Here is a 26473-nt window from a genome sequence, read left to right as displayed (position 1 = left end):
TTTGGGAGACCCCCTCCAGTCTACAACACTCTATTCCCACTCTCAGAACTGGAGCTGGGAGAAGCAGAACTTACTAATTATGTTATTCAGCTCCAGATACAGTTACAACGACTCCACCAGTACGCCGCCATTGAAGGACAGAACCTACCCATCGACGTCCAAGCCCACTCCTTCCACCCCGGAGACTGGGTCCTAGTCAAGGTCTATCAGAAGGAACCGCTTCAACCCGCGTGGGAAGGTCCCTACCAAGTCCTTCTAACCTCACCGACTGCCGTGAAAGTAGGTGAAAAGAACTCCTGGCTACACCACACCAGGTGCAAATCGTCACCCCCTCCCCAAGAGCCGGAGGACTTCACCTTCTCGACTCCGCCCACCCCACCAACTTCATACATTGACGACGACGACGACCAACAGACCGGACCAGATCGGGGCCAGAATCGGGCCCAACAGACCGGACCAGATCGGGGCCAGAATCGGGCCCAACAGACCGGACCAGATCGGGGCCAGAATCGGGCCCAACAGACCGGACCTGATACAGTATCACCTAACTGGACATCCGAGATCATCCCAGATTCCGACGCTATCAAGCTACGCCTGAAGCGCCTTTGACAGCTCCTCTGACAGCGCGCCTTTGACAGCTCCTCTGACAGCGCGCCTTGACAGCTCTTTGACAGCTCTTCTGGCAGCGTGCCTTTGACAGCTCCTCTGACTGCGCGCCTCTGACAGCTCCTTGACAGCTCCTTTGACAAGCGCGCCTTTGACAGCGCCTTTGACAGCTCCTTTGACAGTACATTGATAACTCCTTTCCTCTGATAATGCCTTGCTGTCCCCAGACTCTTATCATGTATCTCTCCTTCATCTTCCTCACCTTAAGGGCTTCGACCCAATCCTCAGCCACACCAACCGATCATTGCACTGGATTAACTACGGGTTACCATTTTTTGGACTACCATCGAGTCGAAACCGGCGGGAAGTCGAATCCAGATCGAATGGGGGACTTTGACTTCTGCCTCCCTGAGTCTCGAACATTGTTACGCCATTCCCTCGTGCCCCGACTAACTGCCAGCGAATACTGGGAACTTTTCATCCGAGATGGACACCTCCACCGGATTGGGTCAGCAGCAGTCACCCTTGACCGTTCCTACTACCGCCTTAGTTGTAAGAACGGGACCCATTTCCTTTACAGCAACGGAGAAATCTTGAGGAACCCAAATTGGACTGAAGTCGAAAAAGGGGGGGCCACATCGGCCTACACCGACACCACTAACCCCTCCGACAACTTGATTTTCGGATTCCAATGTCTCTTCATGGCCCCAGAACCCCAAAAACCCCAGCTGCAAGGACTTTGCCTGAGAGGGTTCTGTTGTCTCTGGAATCTTGGAGTCACCCACGACTGGAAAGGGGCACAATACTTAGAAGGGTGGTATCATCCGGCACATCCTTCACGCTCCCCCACCTGGGATCACGTAGGACCTTTGAGATGCGGAGGCATAGCCCAGGACAGGCGACTCCTTAATACCACCGACCCACTCCATCCACTCGGCACGGCACCTCGCCAGCTCGGCACTGATCCCTCCCTCCCAGGGGAGGATCTCCTCTCCTCTTGGGAACAGAACTCTTACATCAAACTCTTGGGCCGGGTGGCTAAAGAGGCACCCTATCCTGAATGCTGGATATGCGCACATGCGCCCAGCCACCTCCAACAAAGTCTTCCCCTTGTTCCTGTACCCGTGACCATTGAACAGTTCCGATCGGGAGACGTCGCTTCTTGGAATTTAACGGCCTTGAACTTGACCCACCAATACCTCTACCTTACTGGCCCTACAAAGGGACCCCTCTGCCGCATCTTCACTGGAGAGGGAACTTTCATTGGGTCCAGTACCTGCACCTCCAACTTAGAACTTTTACCCACCGGTCACGTTACTGTTACCGATGTGGCCGCATCCCGAACTTTCCAAAATCTCACCCTTGCTTGGGCCACCGTCGTCGGATACCCTCCTGCCTGGCAGCCTCAACCCGCTGACTCCATGTTGATGCAAGCTTTTGCCTCCGGAAGAATGGAGTCCTACCTCAGTGGCTTGTTTTGGGTATGTGGTCACCGCGCATATACTTGGGTGAGCCCTCATATGTCAGGATCTTGCTTCGTAGGGTACATTGTCCCCGGCATTAGAGTAGTCCCACACCTACCCCCTGGGAGGCAGAGGAATAAAAGAGAACAGAAGGGACTGTCGGACCTATCGGATGTCGCTGCCAACGGAGAGACTGTCGGTCGGGCACTCTTCCCTGCCTATGGGGCTGGCTCTAATCATGTGGACATCCTCCGACTTACCGACATCCTTCTGAAATTCATGCAAGAGGCAACCCAAATCACGGACTCTCTGATGTCGGAGCTGTCAGAGGTGAGACAACTTAGTTTACAGACCAGGATTGCGACGGACTTTCTCCTGTCCAGTCAAGGAGGGACCTGTGCCCTAATAGGCACTGAGTGTTGCACATATGTGACTGATCAGACTTTGAATATTACCGGACATCTGAACAATATCCACGAGCTGGCAGGGAAGCTGGATGAGATACGACATGAAGGTCTATCCGACATAGACTTGTGGGGATGGTTGCCCAAGCTCGGATGGCTCCGACAGTTACTTAAGGTGATATTGCTTACTGCCCTTATTATTATCCTTTGCATCTCAGTGCTCTGCTGTACTATACACTGTGTCTCTCCTTGTTGCTCTCTCCTCCGCTGTCCTGCTCAATCCACCCCTCTTCCTATCCGAGCCTATTCCCGCTCCCACAGTGCCTCTGTCTTCCCTGAATATGTACAAATGAGACACCTGGGGGAAGGAGAGTACGAAATCACAGGGGTATAGGGTGCGGAGAAAGGATTTGCAAGTTCTTACAGAACTTCAATGCAAATCTATCTCCGAATGGGGGACTGATACAGAAGGAGGGGGGGTACCTTTTCCTCACCCCTCTTCCTCGTGAGTAAGGGGCCCGAGGCGATGACCTCGACGGCGCCCAGCTCTGCCGTGACTCCTGAACCCCCACACTGTTGCACAAGCACCACACTATACCCTTGACTTTATAAATAATATCTTCCCCTTATATATATATCTTTTCCTTTTATATACGGGTTTCCCTCTTAAGTCTTGTTGGCCCTATTTCTAACGAGTAGACCGTATCATACTGTTTCCCCATTGACCACAATGGCTGCGCCTTAGCCAATCAAGAACGTGCATTCCCCTGCAGGAGCTAGCTCAGGAGTTCTTGCACGCCTCATTTAACCTCCTGACAAGTTGTTGACGGCTCCCCGCTGCTACAACAATGGAACCGAAACTAGTGACCTCGTAAAACTGTCAAAGTCCCGCTACATTGTATCCATTTGTTTCCGCTTCCAATATACAATACACACTTGACCGGCAAGAAGCCGAAAACTTCAGAAAATAATATAAAATCGGCCAAAGCTTTGATCTCCTCCATTTTAATGTTATTCTACTCGATTCCCTCCGGACTCCATGATGCTACTCCAGCGCCATAATCCTCAAACCGACAGGTCACGTACCCAGGAAAACCTTAATCCTGTCAAATGGTCCAGTTGAGCCCTTCCTCCAGGCAATGCTAGGTAATGGGCGATGCATGGCTGTGCCATTGTCTTGCCATCACCTGTACTCAGGAAACGTTTATGCATATCTCTATTACTCCAGGCAATCTCTACCCTGCCTACCTTACTGAAGTGCTGATCTATGCAATCTCTACCCTGCCTACCTTACTGAAGTGCTGATCTATGTAGTCCCCACCTTACTGAAGTGATGATTTGTGTAAACCCCCCACCCACTTTCCTGTAGTGCTGATCCATGTAACCCCACCTTTTGTGATGTATGTGTGACGTTTTCTGCACTGTATTCTGGGACCTGGAGGGAACTTTTAAAAGTTTATGTCGCCCCACTCTCGGGGTTCAACCCCATCTTGAACCTATTGCGCAATAAACTTGGATCTCCGCATCTTGCTCCGTCTCCGGCTGAACTCATTTCTTCCGCTAGGACCCGTGGACTCCGTCCGACGAGCCGGGTGGCAGGGCAACTCCGCACCCGGAATTTTCCGTAACATAGGACAAGCCAGAGCTTAGCTCACAGCAGCATGGAAGCTGGAGACCTGGAGTAGTAGCAAAGAGGCCATGTTCTCTTTGGGAACCAACACATTTCCTCATTGGTGCTAAGCCATGGCTTCCCTTAGTGTTATGTCTGACCTGGGCCACTGTAAGCAGGCTGTAGTCAAGGAATGTCACACCCAATCTACAGCACAGTGGATATCATATATGCACTGCAAATTACCAAATCACATAGCAGTGTAATCCACACAGTAGGCAGTGCCAAGGGCTGTATTCAGCTAAGTAGGTATGCTAGCAGCAGCCAGTGTAATGAGTCCTAGTAGCACAGTGGGACTTCCCCCAGTCCCAGATGAAACCCTGTGGAGGCCCCATGGCAGTCAAAATCTCTGGTGGAGGAGCTTGCAAATTATCTCCTAATACTTTTTTTATTATTTTACCAACCAACAATTTTAATAAACCAATTTCAAGATCAAATCAATATTATTTCGATCCATTGTTATGGGGCCCCTAAAAGAGCCCATAGGCTGATGGCTACTCTGCCTATTTGGTAATCCAGAATTGACTTCCCCCCTTCTCCTCCCACACTCCCCCATGTGAACAGGGTCTTCTGAGCAGTGGCTCTACAGCTATGGAATGTGATTCCATATGAGGTCAGGCAGGCTCCTTTTCTCGATAGTTCCATACATGCTTTTAAGACTCACATTTTTACCGTGACTTAATGTTAGACTGCTCTGGGTTTAGTATGACTATGCTATGTTAGGCATTTTGTTTGTTTTGTGCTGGTTTTGGTAATACGATATATATTTAGATTGGCATTGTATGGCTTTATTGTTATTTTCAGTTCTATTGTGATTTACTCAGCATGATAAATTGCGACAAAGCAGCATCTAGAAACCTCTCAAATACATTAATTAAAATCCTTTCAAGCAAGGTTTGAAAGTACCTCACGGTTCTTCCTCCCAGTATCTGTCACGATGAAGGGAGCTCTTATTAGTACAGGGATTGGACAAGCTCCCCATTTAGTTTTAGTGTGTCCCATCATGAATTTCTCTTGGCTGGTCAGAACATCATCTAAGTATGCTACTGATGTATGCTGAAGGAGTGAGGCCAAGTACTGAGACACGTTGACCTTTTCACCGTCTGGCAGTGAAACATCCTACGATGCTGAAATCGCTCAGAGCGACCAGGAGAAAAGCATCTAACTCATTTCTCTTTTTCTTTTGTCTCTGTATCTTTCAGACCTTAGGAAAGACTGCCCACAGCCACAGTCTGGCGTGATCTGGAGAGTGACAGGAGGCCTGTACAGCATCACCCGAGGAGCCGTGGGGGGAGTGGCTTGGGTTGGTAGCAAAGGCTTTGAACTCACCAAAACAGCAGTGACCAGCATCCCTACAGCCAGCGTTGGACTAGTCAAGGGCAGTGTCTCAGCAATGACCAGTGGCGTGGGAGCTGTTGGCAGCGCAGTGGCCAGCAAAGTCCCTTTCACCACAAAGAAGAAGGACAAGGCTGACTAGACCCTTCCTTCTGACAGATCACTTAGTCCCTGACCTTCCTCACTGCAATACCATTTTGTTTTGGATCACAAACACATACAAGGGAGAACAGACCTCCTAGCCATGGCTGAGGTTCAATTTTTTAGCTTGGAGCCCACAGTCACAACTAACCACACTCACACACCATCCCACATAGGATAAGGTTACCAGATTTTTTTCAATGAATCCGGGGACACTTTTCAACTTCAATTGATTTTGTATGGGGACTGATTTGTAAATCTGGGGACTGTCCCCGGGAATGGGGGACGTCTGGTACCTTAACATAGGAGAACTTCATTCACCCCATGAGAGGCTAGGTAGGAGCTTCAGTTGTGAGCATTGTGCTCCATCTGTTTGGACACACTAGACAGAAAACTCAAGCATAGAGCTGTTTCCCGGTAGGAGACACAGATATGATCCTGGTAGGGTTGACCAATGGGTCACCTGGAGTTTCTTCTTTCCTTAAAGCCATCCAACCATTCCACAGGTGCAACAGAGGAAAGAATATATATGTTTATGAGGCACCAAGGCAACCAAGTTATTGAGTGGCCTTGAATAAATATAAATCGTACTGCTGATGATGGTGATCCACAGGTACACCTAGTTAGAATGAAAAAGGTTCCTTGTTTTAGAATTACTTCTGCCTTTCCTGGCATTGTAGGATTTTAACTATGTGCAATAGAGAGAAAGAATGTTTATAGTGTGTTTTATGATCATATATAGTAAGCATTGGATCAGTTTTCTAATAATTAAAGCCATGAAAACTGAGGTGTGACCCTGCCCGTAAATAATCTGCACATTATTCCTGACAAATTCAGCAATTTGTAATTGAGGTTGTTCAAATTTTGTTTTGGTTCATTGACCAGGCAGGGATACCGTCAACATGAAATGTTTTAGGCAATGCTCTCTCGTACCCTTAGAAAGTGTAAACCATGCTCATGTTTTAAACCCATTCTTTCCCCCACTTCTACTTTGCCAGTTTGGCCAGTGACCAAACTTTGCTCCTGCAATCCTTAAGCTGTTTGTGCGGAAGTAAATCCATGTGACTTCAATGGGACTTACCTCCAGTTATGTGTCCTTAAGACTGGTGCCCGAGATGCTCTGTCTCCTTTCAGTCCTTTTCTGTGTATGGTTCTTTCATGAAAGGGATGTTGATCTTTGGATACTTAAAATGGAGCAGACTTAAGTAGATTCAGAAGACATGTTTTATTCATATCCTGGATGCTGGGATCATTCTGGTTTCCACCTCTTGAAGATTCTTTGCAGCCTTGCTTGACTACGATATCTTCACAGGCACCATTAGCGTGACCAGTATCTAAAGCTTGCTTCATTCCGCATCATGGCAGCATGTAGTTCCCCTTGGAGGAAATTTCTTTTCTCTTTCAACCTTTCTGTTTTATTTTGTTATACCTGCCTTTTTTGGTTGCTTTATCGCAATACCATCTGACACCAGAATGCCTACCTGTGTTTAACTGAGTAGTCTTCTGCAATTTGCAGAGCCCAAGATGGCTGGTTTAGCTCTGTTGGTATCTGTTCATTGTTCTCCCTTAAAAACAGCCTGTGATGCTATAAGCCATGAGGGTTCTTCTGGTTCTGCCCCTGACCACACAGAATTGTATGCCCATTGTGACTGAACCGCCCCAAGTTGAATTCTCTGGACCCTAAAGAGCAGTCAGGGCACCTTTTTATAGCTAGCTTCCCCAGCCACTTTTGGCCAGGCAGCATGAACACCTTGATATGCTTTTATTCTGGTCCCTTGCCCCGGGGTAGGATGAAGAACCCTCGTAGGAAGCAAAGTATCCTATCTCACTGCTACAGTAGTTTACTAGCAGTGCTCCATGGTTCACTGGAATAAAACAAGCACTGGTTTCATTATACCAGGCTAAGGTGTCACAGCCAAGAAAGAAAGAAAGAGCTTAGGCAATCCCCTGCCTTGGGTCAAATTTACAGTAGCTGCAGCTCATTCCAAGTCATAGGATACTTGTGAGAGTGAGTAGGACATCTTCAGTTTCTTTCTTTGGCTGTGCCTCTGTTTTAACTAAATGGAATCAAAGCCTCTGTTAATTCAGAATAGGCTGTGGCAGCAGGTTAGCTGATAGACCTGACATGCTCAGAGGAACTCTTCCCACAATTCTGATCCATAATGTGCTACAACAGCAGCACATTATGGTTGAAAGGCACTTTCTATATCTTGTGTGAAAAGGGTCTTAAGTAGGCAAGTCCTAAAATGTAGCAAGGTGAAGCATATTTTTTTAGCATGTCGTGTGTCATAATTTTAGGGGCTAGATGAAAGCAGGAACTGATGTCTGCTCCAGGAAGTCTTTTCGAAACTGGAGTGTTGAGATTCATCTTGGACCAGTACTGGTCTTAAGAATCTGGGGTTCCATCAAGGGTTCTTCATTTCTGCTGTCAAATAAATCCCCTCCATTCTTTCAAGAATTTCAACCTTGAAAAACATCACCCAGCTGAATTTGATGTTGCCTCTTCAGTTCTACCACCCACAGCACTCTTTAGATCGAGGAAGCATGAACAACAGGGAGGCAAGTGACTGTCGGTTCTTCATTACTAAAACATAAGCAGTTTATTTCTAGGTTTTGATAGACACTGCTCCACCCCACCCACTTTGTTTGGAGCATGGGTTTGTTTTGTTGTGTAGTTCAGTGAATATTCATTTCTATATTTGGAAGATAATAAATTTTTAAGATATAACCCCCTTGTTTGGTGTTTGATCCTTGTTTTCAACTAAAGGAAATAAGCAGGAACAGTGTGGGTGGAGAGCCTCGCTGTGGGGTTTGCTGTGTTGTAAAGGGGTAGCCTTCTTCTGATTAAACACAGACGTTGTGCAGTTCAGCTTGAGATGCTGGAAGTCAGCGGGAGAGAATTAAAGTGGGGGAAGCCACAAACAGGTGGTGCACTGCTACAGAAATGGAGGGAGGGATCCTTGATTTTCACCCAGCACTTATTTTTAAAGGACTACATGAGCATTCTCACTCTTGTAAGCTATAGTGAAGGAGCACTCAAGTGCTAAAGAGTTCTAAAGAAAATCGTGTTCATAAAATGGAGGTATACAAGAAGTTGGGGTATAGCATGACACTCACCACTAATGAGATCATAATTCAGGAGTGTTTATCTGGTAGATGTCCATGATATTTTCTGCAGGTAATTTCACATACAGATAGGTAGATGATAGATATAGATGATAGATGATAGATAGATAGATAGATAGATAGATAGATAGATAGATAGATAGATGATAGATAGATAGATGATAGATAGATATAGATAGATAGATAGATGATAGATAGATAGATGATATAGATAGATGATAGATAGATTTTTACACACACACACACACAGAGAGAGAGAGAGAGAGAGAGAGAGAGAAGTGTGTTGTTTTATATATAAAACGTGTGTGTGTGTGTGTGTGTAAAACCAGGAAAAATGTATGTTTATGATTATGTTCCTCTGTTGCAGTTTGCAGAGAAAGCAGTGATAGAGGCTAACAAAGTAAACAAACAAACAAGAAAACAAATAAATGAGTTGTGGTGTAGTGAAATGCCTATTTTTTCGAACTTACCCCCTATCTTTTACAGTGCTATTTGCATTTGTTCACAGCCACTGTTTCTTTGCCACTGCTGCCCCAGGGCAATATCTCCCTGCTTTCTTCCTTGAATAATATTAACTAATCAGGTGATATATACAGAACATGATGACATCACAGTGTTACATAGCAATTCAGAATTGGCTACTTGATGATATCGCTGAAGACAAACACAGCCAATTAAGAGTGATGACCATGCTTTCCACTTAACTAGTACCCTTTCTCTGCATAAGTCAACACTTTCATCTCATTTCAGAAAAGTTGCTGAAATATGTGAATATTGCACCCCCCTCGTTGGGTTTGATCATTGTCTCCCTACTACTCCTTATCTCAAGAGCACTTCACAAATAAGCTGATGTCCCCCAGGTTACTAATTTTCAAACACCATATTGCTATATTTTCCATATGGCTACTGTCCCCTGGCAAGGCAGCCAACTTTTATCCTCTTTCCCACAACAATGATCCTTTTTAGGGGGAAAAAACCCCAAATTATTTGAAAACCACAGGATCCTGGGAGTAGAATAAGCTATGCCAGAACTGAGAGCAAATCTGCTTGATGGAACAGACAATTTTTGTTTCTGTTGTGCAAAATCTGGCTCCTTTTTGGGGGGCCAAGAGCACAGCACTGTTAAGACAATAAGGAACATTCTTAAAGCTTCAATGCAGCTTGAAATGAATTGCAGGAAATAAGTTACTATGGGATACTTAGCATTTCTCTGTGCCTGCATAAAGCAGGCCAATCCAGCCAATAAAGGTTTTGTAAGAGCCCTATTACCAAGTAACTAGGCTACAGGAAGATGCGTGCTAAAGGATTAATTTGCTTGAGTAAACAATAATGGGCCAATCAAGTAATTTATTTACTTCAGAAGAGAATATTCTCAAGGTGCATCAGTAGCCAAGGCCTGCATAGGAATGGCTGGGTTGCAACATAATGCACACTTACCTGGGGAGTAAGCCCATTTGAACATTCTTCCAAGCAAACAGGCATAGGATTCTGCTATTGATGTGTTTTATTAATGCAGAGTTTGGCCTCTGAAGCTGAACAGGTGGTGTCCAGCTTTGTTGAGGAATTTGCAACCCTTGCTGTTCTGGAAACCCTTTTCTTTCCTCCTACAGATCAGGTTGGTACCAAAATGAGAGATGACTAATAGTGATGTTTGGAATGCCGGTCACTGTGAGAGGCTGAAGAGCTGTGCCTGCATGCAGGAAGTCTCAGGTTCCACCCCTGGCATCTCCAGGGCTAGAGAAGATCCCTGTTTGAAATGCCAAAGAGCTGCTGGCAGCCACTGTAGACAATAGTGAGCTAGAATGGTCTCACATGGTATAAGGCAGCTTCCTGTTTCCTAGGCTGTAGAAAAGCTAGGGGTGAAAGAATGGGTCAGTTTTGGTTCTCTCGTTTTTCCAATCTTAAAATTGGTTCTCTACATTTCTGTAGCAATGTAAAAAAATGCTAATTTTCAAGAGGGGTTTTTTTTTAGTGCACATTTATACAAACAGACACTATTGTGGGTGCAGTTTTAACTATTGTGCACTTTTCTGCAAGCATTTCCCCCATTTTTGTATGTTACTTTCAATGATATATTCCTTTTTATGCAAGCTTGCCCCACATGTATGCATTTTTGTAAACACTGGTTGGAGAACTGCACCGCAAAATTCAGAGAGGTGTGCATTTCAACATATGGCTGTGGTTTGGTTTTCATATAAAGCGTGAATTTAATAGATTCAGGTTTAAATGCAGATTTTACCCCCTCCCTCACCTATTTCCCACCCCACCTTACCTGCACTAGGATGGAGAAGCTTTTTCAGTTCATAAGCCACACTGACAATCTTCTGGGAGCCATCATGTGCCAGTGGTGGGTGGGGCCAGACCCCAAAGTGGGTGGCGCCATGGCTAGGACACTGACCTTTGCACAGCAGGCTACATTCCAGCTGCACAAAAGCCAGAGGTGCCTACATGTACACATACCTCCCAATCCAGGCAAGCAAGAGGCACCATCACAGATCAGAGATACAGTCCAGCTAGGCAGAAGCACGCAAAGAGCATGCAGAGCAGGGTCAATGGGATATGTGGCCTGGGAAGCAGAGTTGTGGCCTTGGAAGAGGGTGTGGCCTAGGGAAGAGTCCCAAGGACCAGATAGAGAGGCCTGGAGGTCTGTATTCAGTCCTTTAGATGCTCCCCCTCATCAATATGGATGATTTGTACAAGTCCTGGTATGAAACTTATCCTCAGTGCTGTTTGTCTCTGTACCATGAGTGTTTTATGTGGAATGGGCACAGCTGAGCATTGTCTGCAGCTGCCACATGGACTTCTAGGAAGTTGTACAAACAACACTCAGCTGCACCAATCAAACACATTCAGGCAATTAACAAACACTGTGCTGAAGTGCCTGAAAGGATGAGGGGGTAGGCAACTTCCTTCCTCTTCATTCTCCTGAGAGGTTTCCAGCTCCATCTCTCTCTTGACAGCGGAGATGATTTATAATGCTCCACTCATTTCTCTACAAGCCCAGAGGAGAGGCCACCAAACTCATTTTTCCAGTGACCTTTCACAGCCATCCCCACTTAAAATGGGTTTTCATCTTTCAGGCTAGGGGGGCACCTTGTGAAACCACCCCAGCGGGATGGGTATGCAATGCAGCAATTGATGTCCCTGCCCTTTCAAAGGCCACTGAAAAAAAATTAATGGAACTGCATAGTCTCCCTTCCCTACGTTTGGCAGCCGATACCAGCGCCTAATGACTTTCTTCCCACAGATACATGGCGCACTGACTCAGTATTGGAATTCTGTTGGGAGATTTATCACAACTCCAAGTGGAAATAACTCCTCAAGATAGAGGCTGAAAGCCTATGGAAGTCTACTGTGCTTTTATGAGCAGTTTGGAAACTGCCCGCCTGCTCCGTCCAACCCATGAGACTTTCATTATATCTAGTTGCACTGAACTCTCAGGTGTCTTCTTGGACTGCAGCTCAAAGCCAGTCTCTTAACATTCCTTTCACCATGCAGATTGATGATTCAGTAGTTAGTTTTCCTCCTGCCAGCTGCACAGTGGAGCAACATTAGCCATGCAGTTGGATCCCATGGAGTGGGGTTCCCCCAATCCTACTCCAGTAGCTGCCGTTGGCATGAATTGTGGGTGGAGAAGTGCCTTGGTGAGTGTTCTTCTGCCCCCACCCAAGATATAGTGAGGCAGGGCAGTGGCAAACATGCAAGAAGAATGCCAATCCTTTTTGCAAAGCTAAAATCTAGACTGGTTCTAACGCGGAACTCTTCTAGCCTCCTCTAAACTCTTACACTGAGTAACGACCTCCTGGCTGCATCCAAAAAGACTTTTCTATTGTAGCCCATCAGAAGTAAACAGCAGGCCCAAACAAGGTGAATAATGCCATAGATGCCAGCAAGATTACAGTACAATGAAACAAGGGCTGATATTTCAAGCACAAGATCTATGCCAGATACTACAAGGTGAGGTTAAAAACTTCCAAGGCAAGTTGACCAGGCAGAAAATTTAAGTTGTTTTTTTTAAAAAAAGTTTGTTTGTTTTTTAGGGGGGGGGCAAAGGCAAACATCTGAGTTAATCTACAGTCCATATTGTTTGGTTTTAGGCATAGCTAATTTGTCATTTTCTTTTCAATTGTCATTGGAGATCACTGACCACCAAATAACTCTCGTTCATAAAAAGTTGTTTTAGATAGTTTTTGTGTAATTTCTGCATCAATTTTGTCTGCATCAATTTTAAAATAAAGCAAATATGACCACTGAGAAGCGTGTCAGGCAAGCAAATAGCCACTAGTACTGTTGGGGAAGAAATGCTGTAAACATAAGGCTCCATAAACATAAGGCTTGTTGGTGTTGGGCAGGCAGCTGGTATGGAGCTTCTTACATGAGTGCATGTGCTTCTCACCTTCTTATCTCTTCCACTTTGGGAACAGGAAATGGCTCTGCAGTTAACACAAATGTAGTAGTAAAGACTGACATTTATTTGTGCCAAGGCCTTTTCAGTTTACAAAATTAGGGCTGTCACTCAAAAAAATAAATTGTAGTGAATTAGTTATATACATTTTAATTGATTGACTAATCAATTAAATCTGCATATGAATAAACCCTCCAAAGAAAAGGCATTCTTCTTTGTATTTAGATGACACACTCATGTGTGTGATAAAGGAGAAATACTTCTTCTGCAGAGAGATCTACTACCCAGGGATCTGAAAGTACTTACATGCAAAAATAATCAACATTATTAAAAAAAACCCAAAAATCTGCTGCCCAGTTAATCAGGCACTCCTTTTTAATTAATCAAAAGATGTCTAATCTTTTTGAAGCTTTATACAAAAGATGCATTCATGTTTGCTTGCATGGTAAATAACACGGTGGTCTTGGTGTGTAATGTCCCAAACTAAAATCTTGGTCACAGCGTCAGAAATGAGGAGACACAGAAACATTCCAAGAACGTAGTTTCATTGTCATGGAGAAATATTACGCCTCAGTCTCAGGACTCTAAGACAGCTACCTTTGGAATGCAGATCAGAAGACCGTAAAATGCAGAAGGTTATAAGGAACACATTTTCTTTTTGACAGAAAACCAATGGTCCTGGTCCTCTGGGATTAATAATAAAAATAAATAGCTAAAACCTTAAACATTTGCATGCTTCCAATTCCTACCTGGAAACCCCCCCCCCCAATCTTCTGGCCCATTGAATATTGTAATTCCACTTACTGCCCCCATCAGTCCCATTATTTATCACACACAATGTAGCATGTACAACCCTTACCCTTAACCCCAGTTAACTGCTCTTCAGATGCCCACTTCCAACAATCCAACAACCACAGGTTTGATTCAGTAGCCAAGATCATGCCAACACATATAAAACTTCAGCTCAAGCCTAAACCAGTTGGCTCAAAGTCCAGCAAGTCTACATGAGGACTACCTACCTCACAAGGAGGTGGGAGGTGAGGGACAGGAAGGCTACGGTGGGAACACAACTCCCTTCCCTACACACATGCATGCACACACCCCAGCATGCCATACTGCTCTTCCTGCTGCTAAAAAGAGGCACCTCCTTTGTCTTCTCCTGCTCAATACAATTGTACCTTGGATCTCAAATGCCTTGGCTCCCAAACAAATCGGCTCCTGAACAATCAAAACCTGGAAGTGAGTGTTCCGGTTTTCAAATGATTTTTGGAAGCTGAACATCCAGCGCGGCTTCTGCAGCTTCGATTTCCAAACATTTTGGAAGTCAAATGGACTTCTGGAATGGATTCCATTCAACTTCCAAGGTACAACTATATCCATAAGAAGGGGAATTAGCTCAGTTTAGTCAGAAACAAGCTCAGAATATACCCAGATTTTCAGCTTTCCTTTCAGATGCTAGAATCCCATGGGGTTAACTTGGCCACTTTTATTTTGAAAGAAAATTGGGGGACCAATTGGGAGGTGCATGAGCAGGAAGGAGCCGATCTCTGTTGCTTTCTTTAAAGTTTTGCAGATAGTTGGATGTGCTGGTGCCCAAAAATCTTTGGAAAAATAGTTTTGAAGAGAACAGCAACTTCAACTAACCTGGTGTGCCCACAGAAGCCAGAACAAGGGCTCTTGCTAACACAACAGGGCTTTGCTGCTCCTCCTTACATCCCGTCCCCGGTGTCTTCCAAAAACAAGATCTGGAGAACCCTCAGAATAGCAAGTTGAGGGAGGAAAGTGGGAATCATTCTGTCTGGCAAGAAGAAATAAATGCTTGTGCTGCAGGAATGATCAGATGGGTGCAATGTTGAATTCCTTCCTGCGGATTGCCTGGTTAGCTCGAGGAGGGGAGGGGAGGGGAGGGGAGGGAAGGGAAGGGAAGGGAAGGGAAGGGAAGGAGACCCTTGTTCTTTTCTTTCTAGTAAGAAGGGGGGAAAACGTGAGCCTTTTGCCTCCCCCTCCCCACTTACCAGGTAGTGGGAGGGAACAAATGGTTCCTTTTTCTTTTCTTTTAATAAAGTGAAGAAGAAAGGGACTTGTTCACTTTCTCCCTCTCTCAGGTGACAGGAAGGAAGAGGCCAGGGAAGAGAGCACATCATGGTCAGGCAGGGGGAGAGGGGGAGCATGGGAGACCCCCTGGAAAGCATCTTGCTCAGGTTCCCCCTCACACACACCTTCCAGCCTGACACTGCCTCTGACGCCATGGTTCCCTCTTCCTTCTGCCCCACCCCCACCCCCACACAGTCTACTTGTGCAACTGACCTTTAAAAGAAGAACATAGTGCGATTTCCTTTTTAATTCCCAGGGATTCCCACAAAGATTCCCGGAGGTTTTATTTTGGTAAGAGCGGTAAGAAATCTCTAGACAGTCCTAGCCCTGCCCACAGACTCCTGGAGTTCGCTGTAGGAAAGGATGTGACTGTGAAGTCAATTAACATCCACAGCATAGATAAACCCACACAGTTTTATATTATTTCAAAACTGTTTAATGCCATAGCTTCCTGCAAAGAATACTAGCAATGATATTGGGGGGAGCTGGAAATACTTTATTAACCCTCATAGAACACCAGTTCACAGGGTTCCTTTGCTGAGATCTAGAACTGTTAGGCAGGCTAGACTAGACCTTGAGGTTCTAGAATTGCTGCAGGCTCTAATGCAGATGTGAACCTACCAGAGCAACAGGGCAAATAGGGGGTAAATAATCGTATGAGGCTGCCTTATGCTGCATTGCTCCCTCTGTTCCTGAACTGCAGTACCTGGCTGTAAGCAGGTCTCTCAGATTTCAAGCAGAGGTCTTTGGCAGTCCTGCTGCCTCAAATCGTTTTAACTGGATATGGCGGGGATTGAAGATGGGACATTATGCATGCAGACATGCGCTCTTCTCCTTGGAATCACAAGTTCTTCCCTAATGTGCTTGGTGGTTCTAGATGAAACAAAAAACTGCCAGCTTAGTTGGGGAGGTGGAGGGAGTTCTTGAGCAGGCTTAGAATACTCTTATAATTCTACGCCAGCGTGGTGTAGTGGTTAAGAGTGATAGACTCGTAATCTGGGGAACCGGGTTCGTGTCTCTGCTCCTCCACATGCAGCTGCTGGGTGACCTTGGGCTAGTCACACTTCTTTGAAGTCTCTCAGCCCCACTCACCTCACAGAGTGCTTGTTGTGGGGTAGGAAGGGAAAGGAGAATGTTAGCCGCTTTGAGACTCCTTCGGGTAGTGATGAAGCAGGATATCAAATCCAAACTCCTTCTCTTCTTGTTGTTATATCAAGGTAACTGGTTCCAATTTACTACACATTAAAAAGGCAGGTTAAAATGCAGACGGATCATGGAACTGCCATTATTTCTCCACCTCATGACTTAACAATCAGATAATCAGCCTATCTGCTTATGATGTACTCTGCTATCCATCTTTGGATCTTTAAAGGTCTAATAGTCACACACATCCTTCCCCTTCCACCCCCACCATTACACTTGTCTTGAGGAGAGTTAAATGGTCTGACAATTCATTGAGCCTGGCCTGGTGAATTTGTCCCTCCAGGAACAATTGATTTTATTGTATTCTTTATTTGCAGAAAACACAGAGATAAAGCATTAAGATTTTGTTGTTGATGTTCAGCAAACCACTTCCTTCCTTTCTTTTTTTGGCACAAATAAATGTCATAGGTGTTACTCAACAAACCATGGATCAGCGACCAGCCTGATAACATGACTCAGACATATCAAAACAAGATTTAAAACAAGGAGACTTTCCACATTCAGCTAACAGTAAAACCTGCTCATAATCAGGAGGAGTTAGGTGGGAGATGACAACACTATTCATAAATTAGACATATATATATATATTTATATATATATAGTTATAGTTATCTCTTACATTGTAAAAGTAAACAGTGCAAAAGTATAATTCCTCAGGTGCCCTTCAGTGTGGAAAGCCTGAGGGTTACTTTTTTTCCCTTTTATACATTGTTCCGTGTGTGTGTGATTTGTAAACATTGCTACCCATCCGCAGTTTGTGTTTTTAGCTCTTGTTCTTAAGAGACCCAATACTCATAATCCATATTATGGTCTGAGAGCGGGGGCACCTTCTTCATGTTAACTCTTTTGGAGACTTCCATTCAAAGAATTAGTGCAAATTTCAGAGAGTAGGAGGGGAAGAAGGAAAATAAGGCAATAGTTAGAAATGGCTCGTATCAGCATTAAAACACGAGTCCCTAATAATGTCTGCATTACCAGAAGGGCAGGAAGTCCCTCTCCTCCACTAGGCTGATGGAGAGGTTCTTCAGTTCCTCCTCGGAGGACACCAGTTTGTAGCCCAGTTGTACCAGCACTTGCTGGCACGCGTTCTGCGTGAACGCCACAATTTCGAACGAGAGGCGGAACCGCCACTTCTCTGCAGTCGCCGCTGAGTTCCGGACAGTCCCGTACTTGTGTTTCGCCGCGGACCGATCGCCCCTTGTGTTGTTCTGTATCCATCGTTCCACGTTGCTGTCCATGGGAATGCCAAGGAATTCATACATCTCCTCGGTCTTTTTTAAGGGATTCCTGGCCAGGTCTTCATACCTCACCAGCATGTATTTTCCCTTGAGCCAAGGAGGCCGGTTCAGCCCGGTGGAAACAGAGTTCAAAAAGTCCTCACAGACGGTGGTGAGCTGGGTCACGTCCAAGTTGTAGGGCTTCCTTCCTGTGCCATCCCAGATCCGCCAAAGTCTGTAAGTGTCTCGGAATGTTTCACTCCTGGAAGCCAGGATGCCCCTGGGGTCCCTCACCAATTGTATGATTTTCAAATTGAGCCTGGGGTCCTCCACCAAGGCTCGGAGGTCATTGACCTCTGGTACCCGCACTGTTTTGATAGCAACATGCCCGTGATCCTTACATGATTCAGTGGCCAGGGTCAGGTTCAAAGTGCCACACTTCTTCACACAGTCGCCTTCTTCCAGAGGTATGTCGGCGGATGCCGCCAGCGTCTCACAAACTGGTGGGGAGCACAGAGCTTTGCTAGCCCCCCTCCGGAAGAGCCTGTCCGTCGTGTGGTTCACGGGCTGGGGCTTGATGTAATTTTCCAGGAAGTAAAGGTCACAGTCGTAGAGGCTTCTCAGCAAATCTCGGCCAGCACCCAGCATGATCCGCCGGTCCGTGGAGCCCTTCGTCTGCGTCAGCTTCGGGATCAAGGTGTACTGGACGTGGTAAAGGGGCTCAAACAAATAGAAGACATCAAAGTGCTGGTTGAAGAGCTGCCCGACGAAAGAGGATCCACTTCTGGTGGTGGCCAAGATCAGAACATGTGTCTTCTTGGATGTGTTGTAAGCGAGGGTGGGGTTTTCATCACACAGCCGGTCGGCCGATTCAATCTCCTGGTTCAGGCTACAGTTCATTGGGTTGGGAGGCACAGGGCAGCTGTGGAAGGACTTGGTCGTGAAGGTGCGGATGGCTGTGTACTGGATAGCAATGGAGGCCAAAGCAAGTAGGAGGACAGCCTTCCAGGAACATTGCATGGCTGGTCACCTTCATGGAGATTCTTCACAGGTCGCTTTAGTATCTGCAACACAAGAGAGTCAGCCAGGTTGAATACGAGACCCCCACAGATAACTTCATGTGCCCGTGAAATCTGAATTTGTGGGTGGACAACATGGTACCCTGCAACCTCTTAAGAATAAATTAAGCAAGGATGTCAAAACCTGCAAATTATGAACTTGATCTATTTCTAATCAGTGCATAGAGAAAAAGAAAGTGCATAGGACTATGGAGAGAGGGAGAGGGAAATCATGCAGGTATACCGACATCTTACCTTGTGATCACTGAAAAATCCATTCTGTTCTCATTTGCTTCCAGAGTTTTTAACTGATTCCATACACAACTTTCCAGGGTTAATTCCCACTTTATACTTCAAGGGTTTGAAACAATGTAGGCTTCTTCATTTTCCATAGTGACTGGAGCTTGGCTGCCCTTCCTCAATATGGCAATTTGCAATGTAAGATGTGCACGCACAAGCCCACCAGGTATTTCAAAAGCTGTCTATGCTATAGAACCGAAACAAGGAGAAGGGAGGCTATGGAGTAAATGAGGTTGCTGAGTGCAAGTAACAGGAGCCACAGGGGCCGATTCAACAGGAGCCCTAGGGGCACATGAGGTCATGAAACTGAACACACGGAGGCATTTCCCAGCGAATCATACACAAAACTGGGAATGCGCAGAATCCTTCTGGTGCTTGTGAAAGGAAGCTTTGAATCTGTCATAAATTTCCACTCCCTGTTAACAAGTAGAATCCTTCATCAACAGGGGTGAGGATGCCAGCAGAGGGAGAAGCAACAGGTGTGACACGTGTCTTTGTACAATTGACTACATTCCAGCCACACAAAAGCCAGAGATGTCCAAACACACACACACACACACACACACACAGAGAGAGAGAGAGAGAGAGAGAGAGAGCTCCATCTAAGCAAGAGGCAACATCACAGTTCAAGGACACATTCCAGCCAGCTAAAAGCACATGAGAAGGGGAGGGGGGTGACGTAGCCTCAGGTGGGTCAAATTCAGCTTGTGGGGTGGAGGTTCACCACCACTACACTAGCAATGTCACCAAGGGGAAGAGCTTCTTCTCAACTCCTAATCCAAGGGCAAAGCATGGAAGGAAGCCACATGGTTCTCACAAGTGAAACAAACGGAAAAGGACATAAAGGGGGAATATTTGGTGTATAAATGCATCAAGAGGTACACAAACATTGAACAAAGACAAACAGGAACATATCCCACTGGACTCCACTATCAGTCTAACACTGATAATTTTGGACATCCAAAGGCAATATTCTAGAAGCCACTGCTTCATGATCCTGCTAGCACTTGTCAGGTTGTCTGTCTGCCTGCCTGCCTGTTTTACCACAGAACCCCCAGGAATAGCAATTTAGAGTAGGTTCAGATTTTCCTTTCTCTGACATTTCTGGGGTGGAGAAATCTTTAGTTCTGGGATGTATGCAAGCAGTTTATCTTAAGAGATTATACCCTCTCATTTGCTAGAAACAAACCTTTGGACGACTTGTCAACCAAAGGCTGCATCAGAAGAGGCAGGTGTGCAGATGATATGATACATAATGAATGTGCACACAGATTTCCCAGTCACGGCCACACATACATGGACTCAGTCCAACAGCAAGCTGTAACCTCTCAAGGAATTAGTGGTATGTTGTGTGGAATTATCCAAGGTCTGATTACCAAAACAAATGCAATTTCTTAGCCATCTAACCAACACAGAAAAACAATGAAGCCCAAAGAAGCTTATTTATGAAATATGAGAGAGATTCTAGCCCTATTCAGATGTTATCAGAACTAAAATTAAGTTAAACAACTTGTGTAGCACTTCTAGAACATGAAAGTCTGGAGGGACTTCTAACCAAGTTTGTTCTGATCCTGTTCAGCTGAATTATTTTATTTATTAATAATTATATTATTATTTTACATACCATTCATCCATCTGGGATAATCAGCCATTATTGATGCTGCCATTATCACTCCGGGATGGGGAAAAAAACTTCTGCAATCAATAATTTCTCACACTCAAGTGATTTGAGTCACTTCAAGATTAAATGAATTGAATGATGCCGTTCTTTGGGACCCTATTAATAGACCTCTGAGTGCCTCTGGGATACCTTGCCTTGCAGTCTATCAATTTTCAGAATACTAACATGATTTCTAAGGACCCTAATTCTTGGGAAAGCAGCAACCCTGCCCTTTGGGTAATGAAGCAACTTCCTCCCCGGAGGCCGTTTTCTGAACCTGTCGGAGGTTACTTTGCTGCAAGGATCTGAGGTGAGGAACTGACACAGAGATGGTCTCCTGACATGGTGTTGCTCTTCAGCTCTTCCCAGAACTGAATACTGTTCTACCCTGTAGCCACTGTTCTACCCTGTTCTACCCTGGAGCCACCATTATATATTTATATATGCTAGCATTATAGAAACACTCTTATCCATATAAGCCTTGTATGTCTTAATAATTCAGGCCCCTACACATCCCATTTTGCTACCTTCCTCTTCATTTCCTCTACAGTGTGGAGTAATTTATCAGCAATAACAGACTCTTCCTCATAGTTACAGGGAGCTATGGAGAAGGGGGAGTCACTCAGCTACAGCCAGCAGCTCCTGCCGCTCCCCTGTGGCTCTGCAAACCATGCTTTCTTTCATAAACTATGATTTCAGCTTCTTATGACGGACTCCGTCCAGACTCCTGCTTTCCTGAGACATGTAGAATATTGTTTTTTCCTCTTTGCTGGTAGAGCAGGTAAACTGAAGCTAGCTGGAATGCAACTGAACCCATTCCTCCCTCTCATGATTATCTGTGAACTCAGCTAATGCACCATTTCAAGTCTACCCTCTAGAGAAGAGGGTCAGTGCTTCACTGCATGGCCTGGCATGGTCAAGGGGCCACCCTCTTCAAAGTGCCCCATCTCATCTCTTTAGAACTAATCTGTTTTAAGTTACAATTTGCTGCAGGGCATTTTTTCAAAAAAAAAATTTGTACTCTGGAGCCTAGGGCTTGCCGATCAGGAAAAATCGGTGGTTCAAATCCCTGCGACGGGGTGAGCTCCCGTTGCTCAGTCCCTGCTCCTGCCAACCTAGCAGTTTGAAAGCACATCAAAGTGCAAGCAGATAAATAGGTACCACTCCGGCGGGAAGGTAAACGGCGTTTCCGTGCACTGCTCTGGTTCTCCAGAAGCAGCTTAGTCATGCTGGCCACATGACCCGGAAGCTGTCTGCAGACAAACGCCAGCTCCCTCGGCCATCTCCCTCCCTCAGCGAGATGAGCACCGCAACCCCAGAGTCATCCGTGACTGGACTTAACTGTCAGGGGTCCCTTACCTTTTAAAGACACCCAAATGCAAAATCCACATACCTTGGGCTGGTTGTGAATGGCACCACTGTTTTTCTCTCCGCTAAAGACCTGGAAGCTGCAGCTGAGAAAAGAGCTGTCTTTGCTTCTATGTATTTTACCGAAAAGAGTAACACTTCATGCAAGCTACCTGTACCTTCTACTTGGGTATATGTGCTTAAGTACAAAAAAAGAGCATAACAAGATGCAGTTGAAAATGGGGTGGGGAATCTGTTCTCTGATTTCTGCAGGCATAGAGTCAGACCCTGCATCCTACTAGTATCAATGACATGGTCATGAAGGAGGTGAAGAGGAATGATGTTCCAATACTACTCATATTGGAATACTGTAAGTGAACCTATTTCTTTGAGGATCAACCTCTAATATGAAGAAAAATCAATCTTATGAAAGGTAGAGTAGCATTGCCTGGCTTTTTATCTCTTTCAGAGTTGTGAATTACAGTTGTCCAAAGTAAGGCTGCCCTAGGATCAGTCTTCATTACCTCAGTGAGTCAAATCTAGTAAAACTTTTCTATAATGTAGACCGTCATTTGTGTTTTAGGACTTGAGCAGAAATATCATTTTAAGTTTACAACTGCAGAGGTACTCAAGATGTTTAATTAAATGGTTCTGTCCTGAATATATTATTTTTCTGATTTGATTCTTCTCATCCTAGCTCAAGAGCTCAAGGTTACAATGGTTTTTACTTTAACCTCCCAACTACCTTGTGGCCTATATTAAAACAAGCATGTACAGTGGTACCTCAAGTTAAGTACTTAATTCATTCCGGAGTTCCGTACTTAACCTGAAACTGTTCTTAACCTGAAGCATAATTTTAGCTAATGGGGCCTCCTGCTGCTGCCGCGCCGCCGGAGCATGATTTCTGTTCTCATCCTGAAGCAAAGTTCTCAACCTGAAGCACTATTTCTGGGTTAGCGGAGTCTGTAACCTGAAGCGTATGTAATCTGAGGTACCACTGTATAACTTGAGATGTGCCACCCAACACACCTGTCTGGGCATACAACCACAAGAAGGTTGTCAGACATATGATAGGCCATCTTCTGTGTTTGTACTGGTGGACCACATGCCATGCAGGCCTTTTGCAAAATAGTAATGCCCCCTCCCCAACATCTGTGAGAGGAGAAGGAATGGAAATGGGGGAAATCTGTGTGCAAGGGAAAATTGTGAAAAAGAAGGGGAGGGGGAAATGGGGTGCAAAAGGGGTTGCAAAAAAGAAGGGAGATGTGGGAATGATGATGAAGGTGAAGATAAAAACAAGGCCTGAAGAATGGGAGGGTATGGTGGCTTCACAGATGGGCTGAAGGTGGAAAGGGTACTTAGTAGTTGCAATGCATGGGAGGAAGAAGATGCAGAAGGTTACCATGGGGGTGGCTTGTGTGTAAGTGGGGTTGCACAAATGGAGGGGAAGACATGGACATGGGGGTAAAGATGAAAACAGGGATGCAGTGATGGACTGTACAACAGAAGAGAGAAGTGGCTTCAGAAATGGGGTTGGGAAGGTGAACAACAATCTGAGTAGTTGCATGGGGTGGGAAGGGGGAATTCTAGAAGGTTAATCTGGGGAGAATGGCAGGTGAGCAAAGCAAGCAGAAGTGCAGCCCCTAGGTTTGTTTGTTTTTAAATGTATGGATGCAATAAACACATTTTCAAACAGAAGTGTTATGCACCTACACCTGCCAGGAAGATCCGCTGGATAACTCCATCAACTGTGATTGCAGGTAAACAGGTTTGCCACTGCATAATGCACAAAGCAGCCCTAAGAGAAAACACTGAACGACTAGTGATGTGAGGGGCATCTGTGCCCCACTTCCTAAGCAAAGGATGCTGCAGTGAGAAATGTCTGTTTACATAGCAGCAGCTAAAGCTCACAGGACTGGACTGTGGAACACAAAATGCTGACAGCAAATCCCAGATTAATTTACCCAAATATTTTTAAACTGCCCTGCTGCAAGCAGGTGCCTGAGAATGTTGTCCTTGGCCAGTTGTTTTCCACTTTTGCTCTCGCTCTTTGTGCAGAAGTCTCTCTCTACCCGCTCCCCAAAAGCTCATGTTCCGCCTTTGATCCACAGTAGCTGCTCTGAGCATTGCTTAATTTAAACATCCAAACATTTTGCTTTATTGCTGTAATTCATGCATGCACAAATTTCATGTCTCCTCAACAGGCTCCCCTTCACCCCTTGCTGCCCATTAACGCTCAACACCACCCACTCCTGATGGGAGAGCAAGAACAGCAGCTGACAGACAACACAGCAAGGGGATTTCTGGAGTTGACAACATCTCTGCACATAGTGCAAGCTTCAGGAAGCTGGATTGGCTAAGGGTGTGTTAGTATGCAGGCCCTGTTCAACCTCAAAGCTCCTGTGGCTTTAGCATATTAAAATTCCTGACGGGGCTAGAAAAGCACAAAGTTCCTGGTGATTTCTCCCCAGAGAGGACGCTGCTGTTGGCAGACTGTGGCATTCCTGGGGAGGGGTTGTGGGGGCAAGGCAGGGAAGGGAAAAGAGGCTGTCAGTCTCATCTGTGCCAGTTATATAAGGGCAGGACAGGGCAGGGCTGCTTTTGTGGGCCTAGAGGCTAGCCTCAGCCACCAGTGTTTTTATTTATCAGGATTTAATCCCAGCTCCAATAAGTCTGTTAGAGCATCAGACATTTTTCTCCTAGAGGAATGTATAAATAAGATGTTGCAAGACAAGAAGCAGATGTTGCTGCTACAAAGCAGGATGGCAAGTTTAACCCAGAACAACCCAACCTTGGCTGGCCAACTGCTGGGCAAATCTGGGCACCAAAGACTAAGCTTCATATCAGCAGAAGCTATACCTCAAAGCCATGTGTGCAACCAGTCACCTTATTAACTCCCAAACCTAAAATTAAGAGTGCACAGATCACACAAACAGCCTCTGCCCTGAATATCTACATTTCTGCAGAGGTTAAACTGGAACAACAGACTAAGTAAAAAGGCAATGTTTCAATTTTTTTATAATCCGGTTTCTTTATTTCAATCATATTTCATTCCCAGATCTAAGTGCCTCTTTAAAACAACCTGGTTTAAATGGGTATATGAATGCAAGGCAAGCATATTCAAGTCTGTACTTACGATTGTTTAAAAATGATCTCATTATCCTCCGACAGACCATAAAGCCTGCTTTTTAATGAGAACACACAAAACAGCAGTTAACTTTTTATGCTTAAGATCAAGCATTCTAAATATAATGCAACGGGTCATGTATCTGTTATTGTTCAATTTATGTTTAAGCTAGTTATCAAATAGCATGGATATTTACATTTCATGTCAGGTAGACACTGTTCTGCAATGCTTTGTGCACTTATCTTCAAGTAAATGTTGCTGCTTAGTGTCCTTGCATGTGGAGAAGCAGAGCCTTACTTCACAATTGCTCCCCAAAACAGATATAAATTCTGTAGTGCAAGAGGCATGCAGGCTGAATCACCATAATTTTTGGATTCTGCTCCTGGGTAGTATAAAGGCTCTATTTGGTTACAAACACTTGCTGTATTTGGATGCTATAATTATCTGCATACAAGCATGTTCAGGAAATATGAATTAGAAAGTTGGGGATTTGACAAATATGAATAGACCTCTTAATCTGAGATATGCCCAGGAGGCAGAAATGCTGGGAATACTTCTGCAACTGCTCACTAAAAATCTTTCATCGCTGTTCAAAGTTATGCCACCAAATTAGCATCAACATTTCACACGTCTTTCCTTCACAAATCTTAACCCCCTGAAAGAGTCAACTTCTAGGGCCCATTTCATTTCACCACCCACTTTTGCGCCCAACTAGATACATAATAAGCTGTTTTATACCAGGTCAGACTTGTGCATCTTAACCACTGTTGTCAAATCAGACTGGCAGCAGCTTTCCAGGGCACAGACCTCTGCTTTCACCTGCAACTCAATATCCCTTTAACTGGAGATGCCAGAGATTGAACCTGAAACCTCTTCATACAAAGCCACAGTTCTACCACTAAACTATAGCCCACATGTCATGCATCCATGGCAGGGACCAGAGGAGTAATGATCTCTGGGAGGAGCACAGACAGAAGAAACGCCATTCTGCATCAGCACAACCAGATGCCTTCATCTGCCCCAACTGTAACAAAACATGTCTCTCTCGTACCTCTACAGCCACAGCATGTGCTGTAACCTTCCATTATTTTGACTTCACTAGCAAAGGTACACTCCTTCAATTTCTCCCAAGACAGATAGCTGCCAACTCCTCAGTTCACTGAATTATTTATTTAAGATATTGAAACTCACCTTTCCTGTATAGTTCAATGTGGCTTACGCCATATATTATACAATGATGAAGAAACAAACCAGCAATAAAACAGTTTAATGTAGAAGTGAAGCACAATAAAAGGCTGAATAATTAAAAGCAAAACAA

General features: G+C 45.1%; 2 protein-coding genes across 8 annotated transcripts in view; one reads left to right on the top strand and one right to left on the bottom strand.

Moving 5' to 3' along the window:
* The window catches only part of LOC307202729 (transmembrane protein 263-like), a 315941-nt gene extending 309836 nt beyond the window's left edge, over nucleotides 1-6105 (top strand). Inside the window, exon 3 of the mRNA XM_079952912.1 lies at nucleotides 5345-6105. Within this exon, the coding sequence (XP_079809038.1) occupies nucleotides 5345-5619 (275 nt within the window). The 3' untranslated portion in view covers nucleotides 5620-6105. The remainder of the gene's footprint in view (nucleotides 1-5344) is intronic.
* A 10630-nt stretch (nucleotides 6106-16735) lies between these two features.
* Nucleotides 16736-26473, bottom strand: part of CHST1 (carbohydrate sulfotransferase 1) — a 38323-nt gene continuing 28585 nt past the window's right edge. For 4 of the 7 annotated variants that reach the window (XM_079952010.1, XM_079952006.1, XM_079952012.1 and 1 more), the window contains exon 2: nucleotides 16736-18727. In XM_079952010.1, the coding sequence (XP_079808136.1) occupies nucleotides 17418-18683 (1266 nt within the window). In that variant the 5' untranslated portion in view covers nucleotides 18684-18727 and the 3' untranslated portion in view covers nucleotides 16736-17417. Of the gene's footprint in view, nucleotides 18728-18976; nucleotides 19572-20210; nucleotides 20980-25164; nucleotides 25213-26473 lie in introns of those variants that run through there. The other 3 variants (XM_079952007.1, XM_079952011.1, XM_079952008.1) reach the window with 3 other exon arrangements.

The sequence above is a fragment of the Podarcis cretensis genome, assembly GCF_951804945.1.
Source record: "Podarcis cretensis genome assembly, chromosome: 1".
Classification (NCBI taxonomy): Eukaryota; Metazoa; Chordata; class Lepidosauria; order Squamata; family Lacertidae; genus Podarcis; species Podarcis cretensis.
Note: the sequence above shows the minus strand (reverse complement) of the source record. Positions and strands in the feature narration are given on the sequence as shown.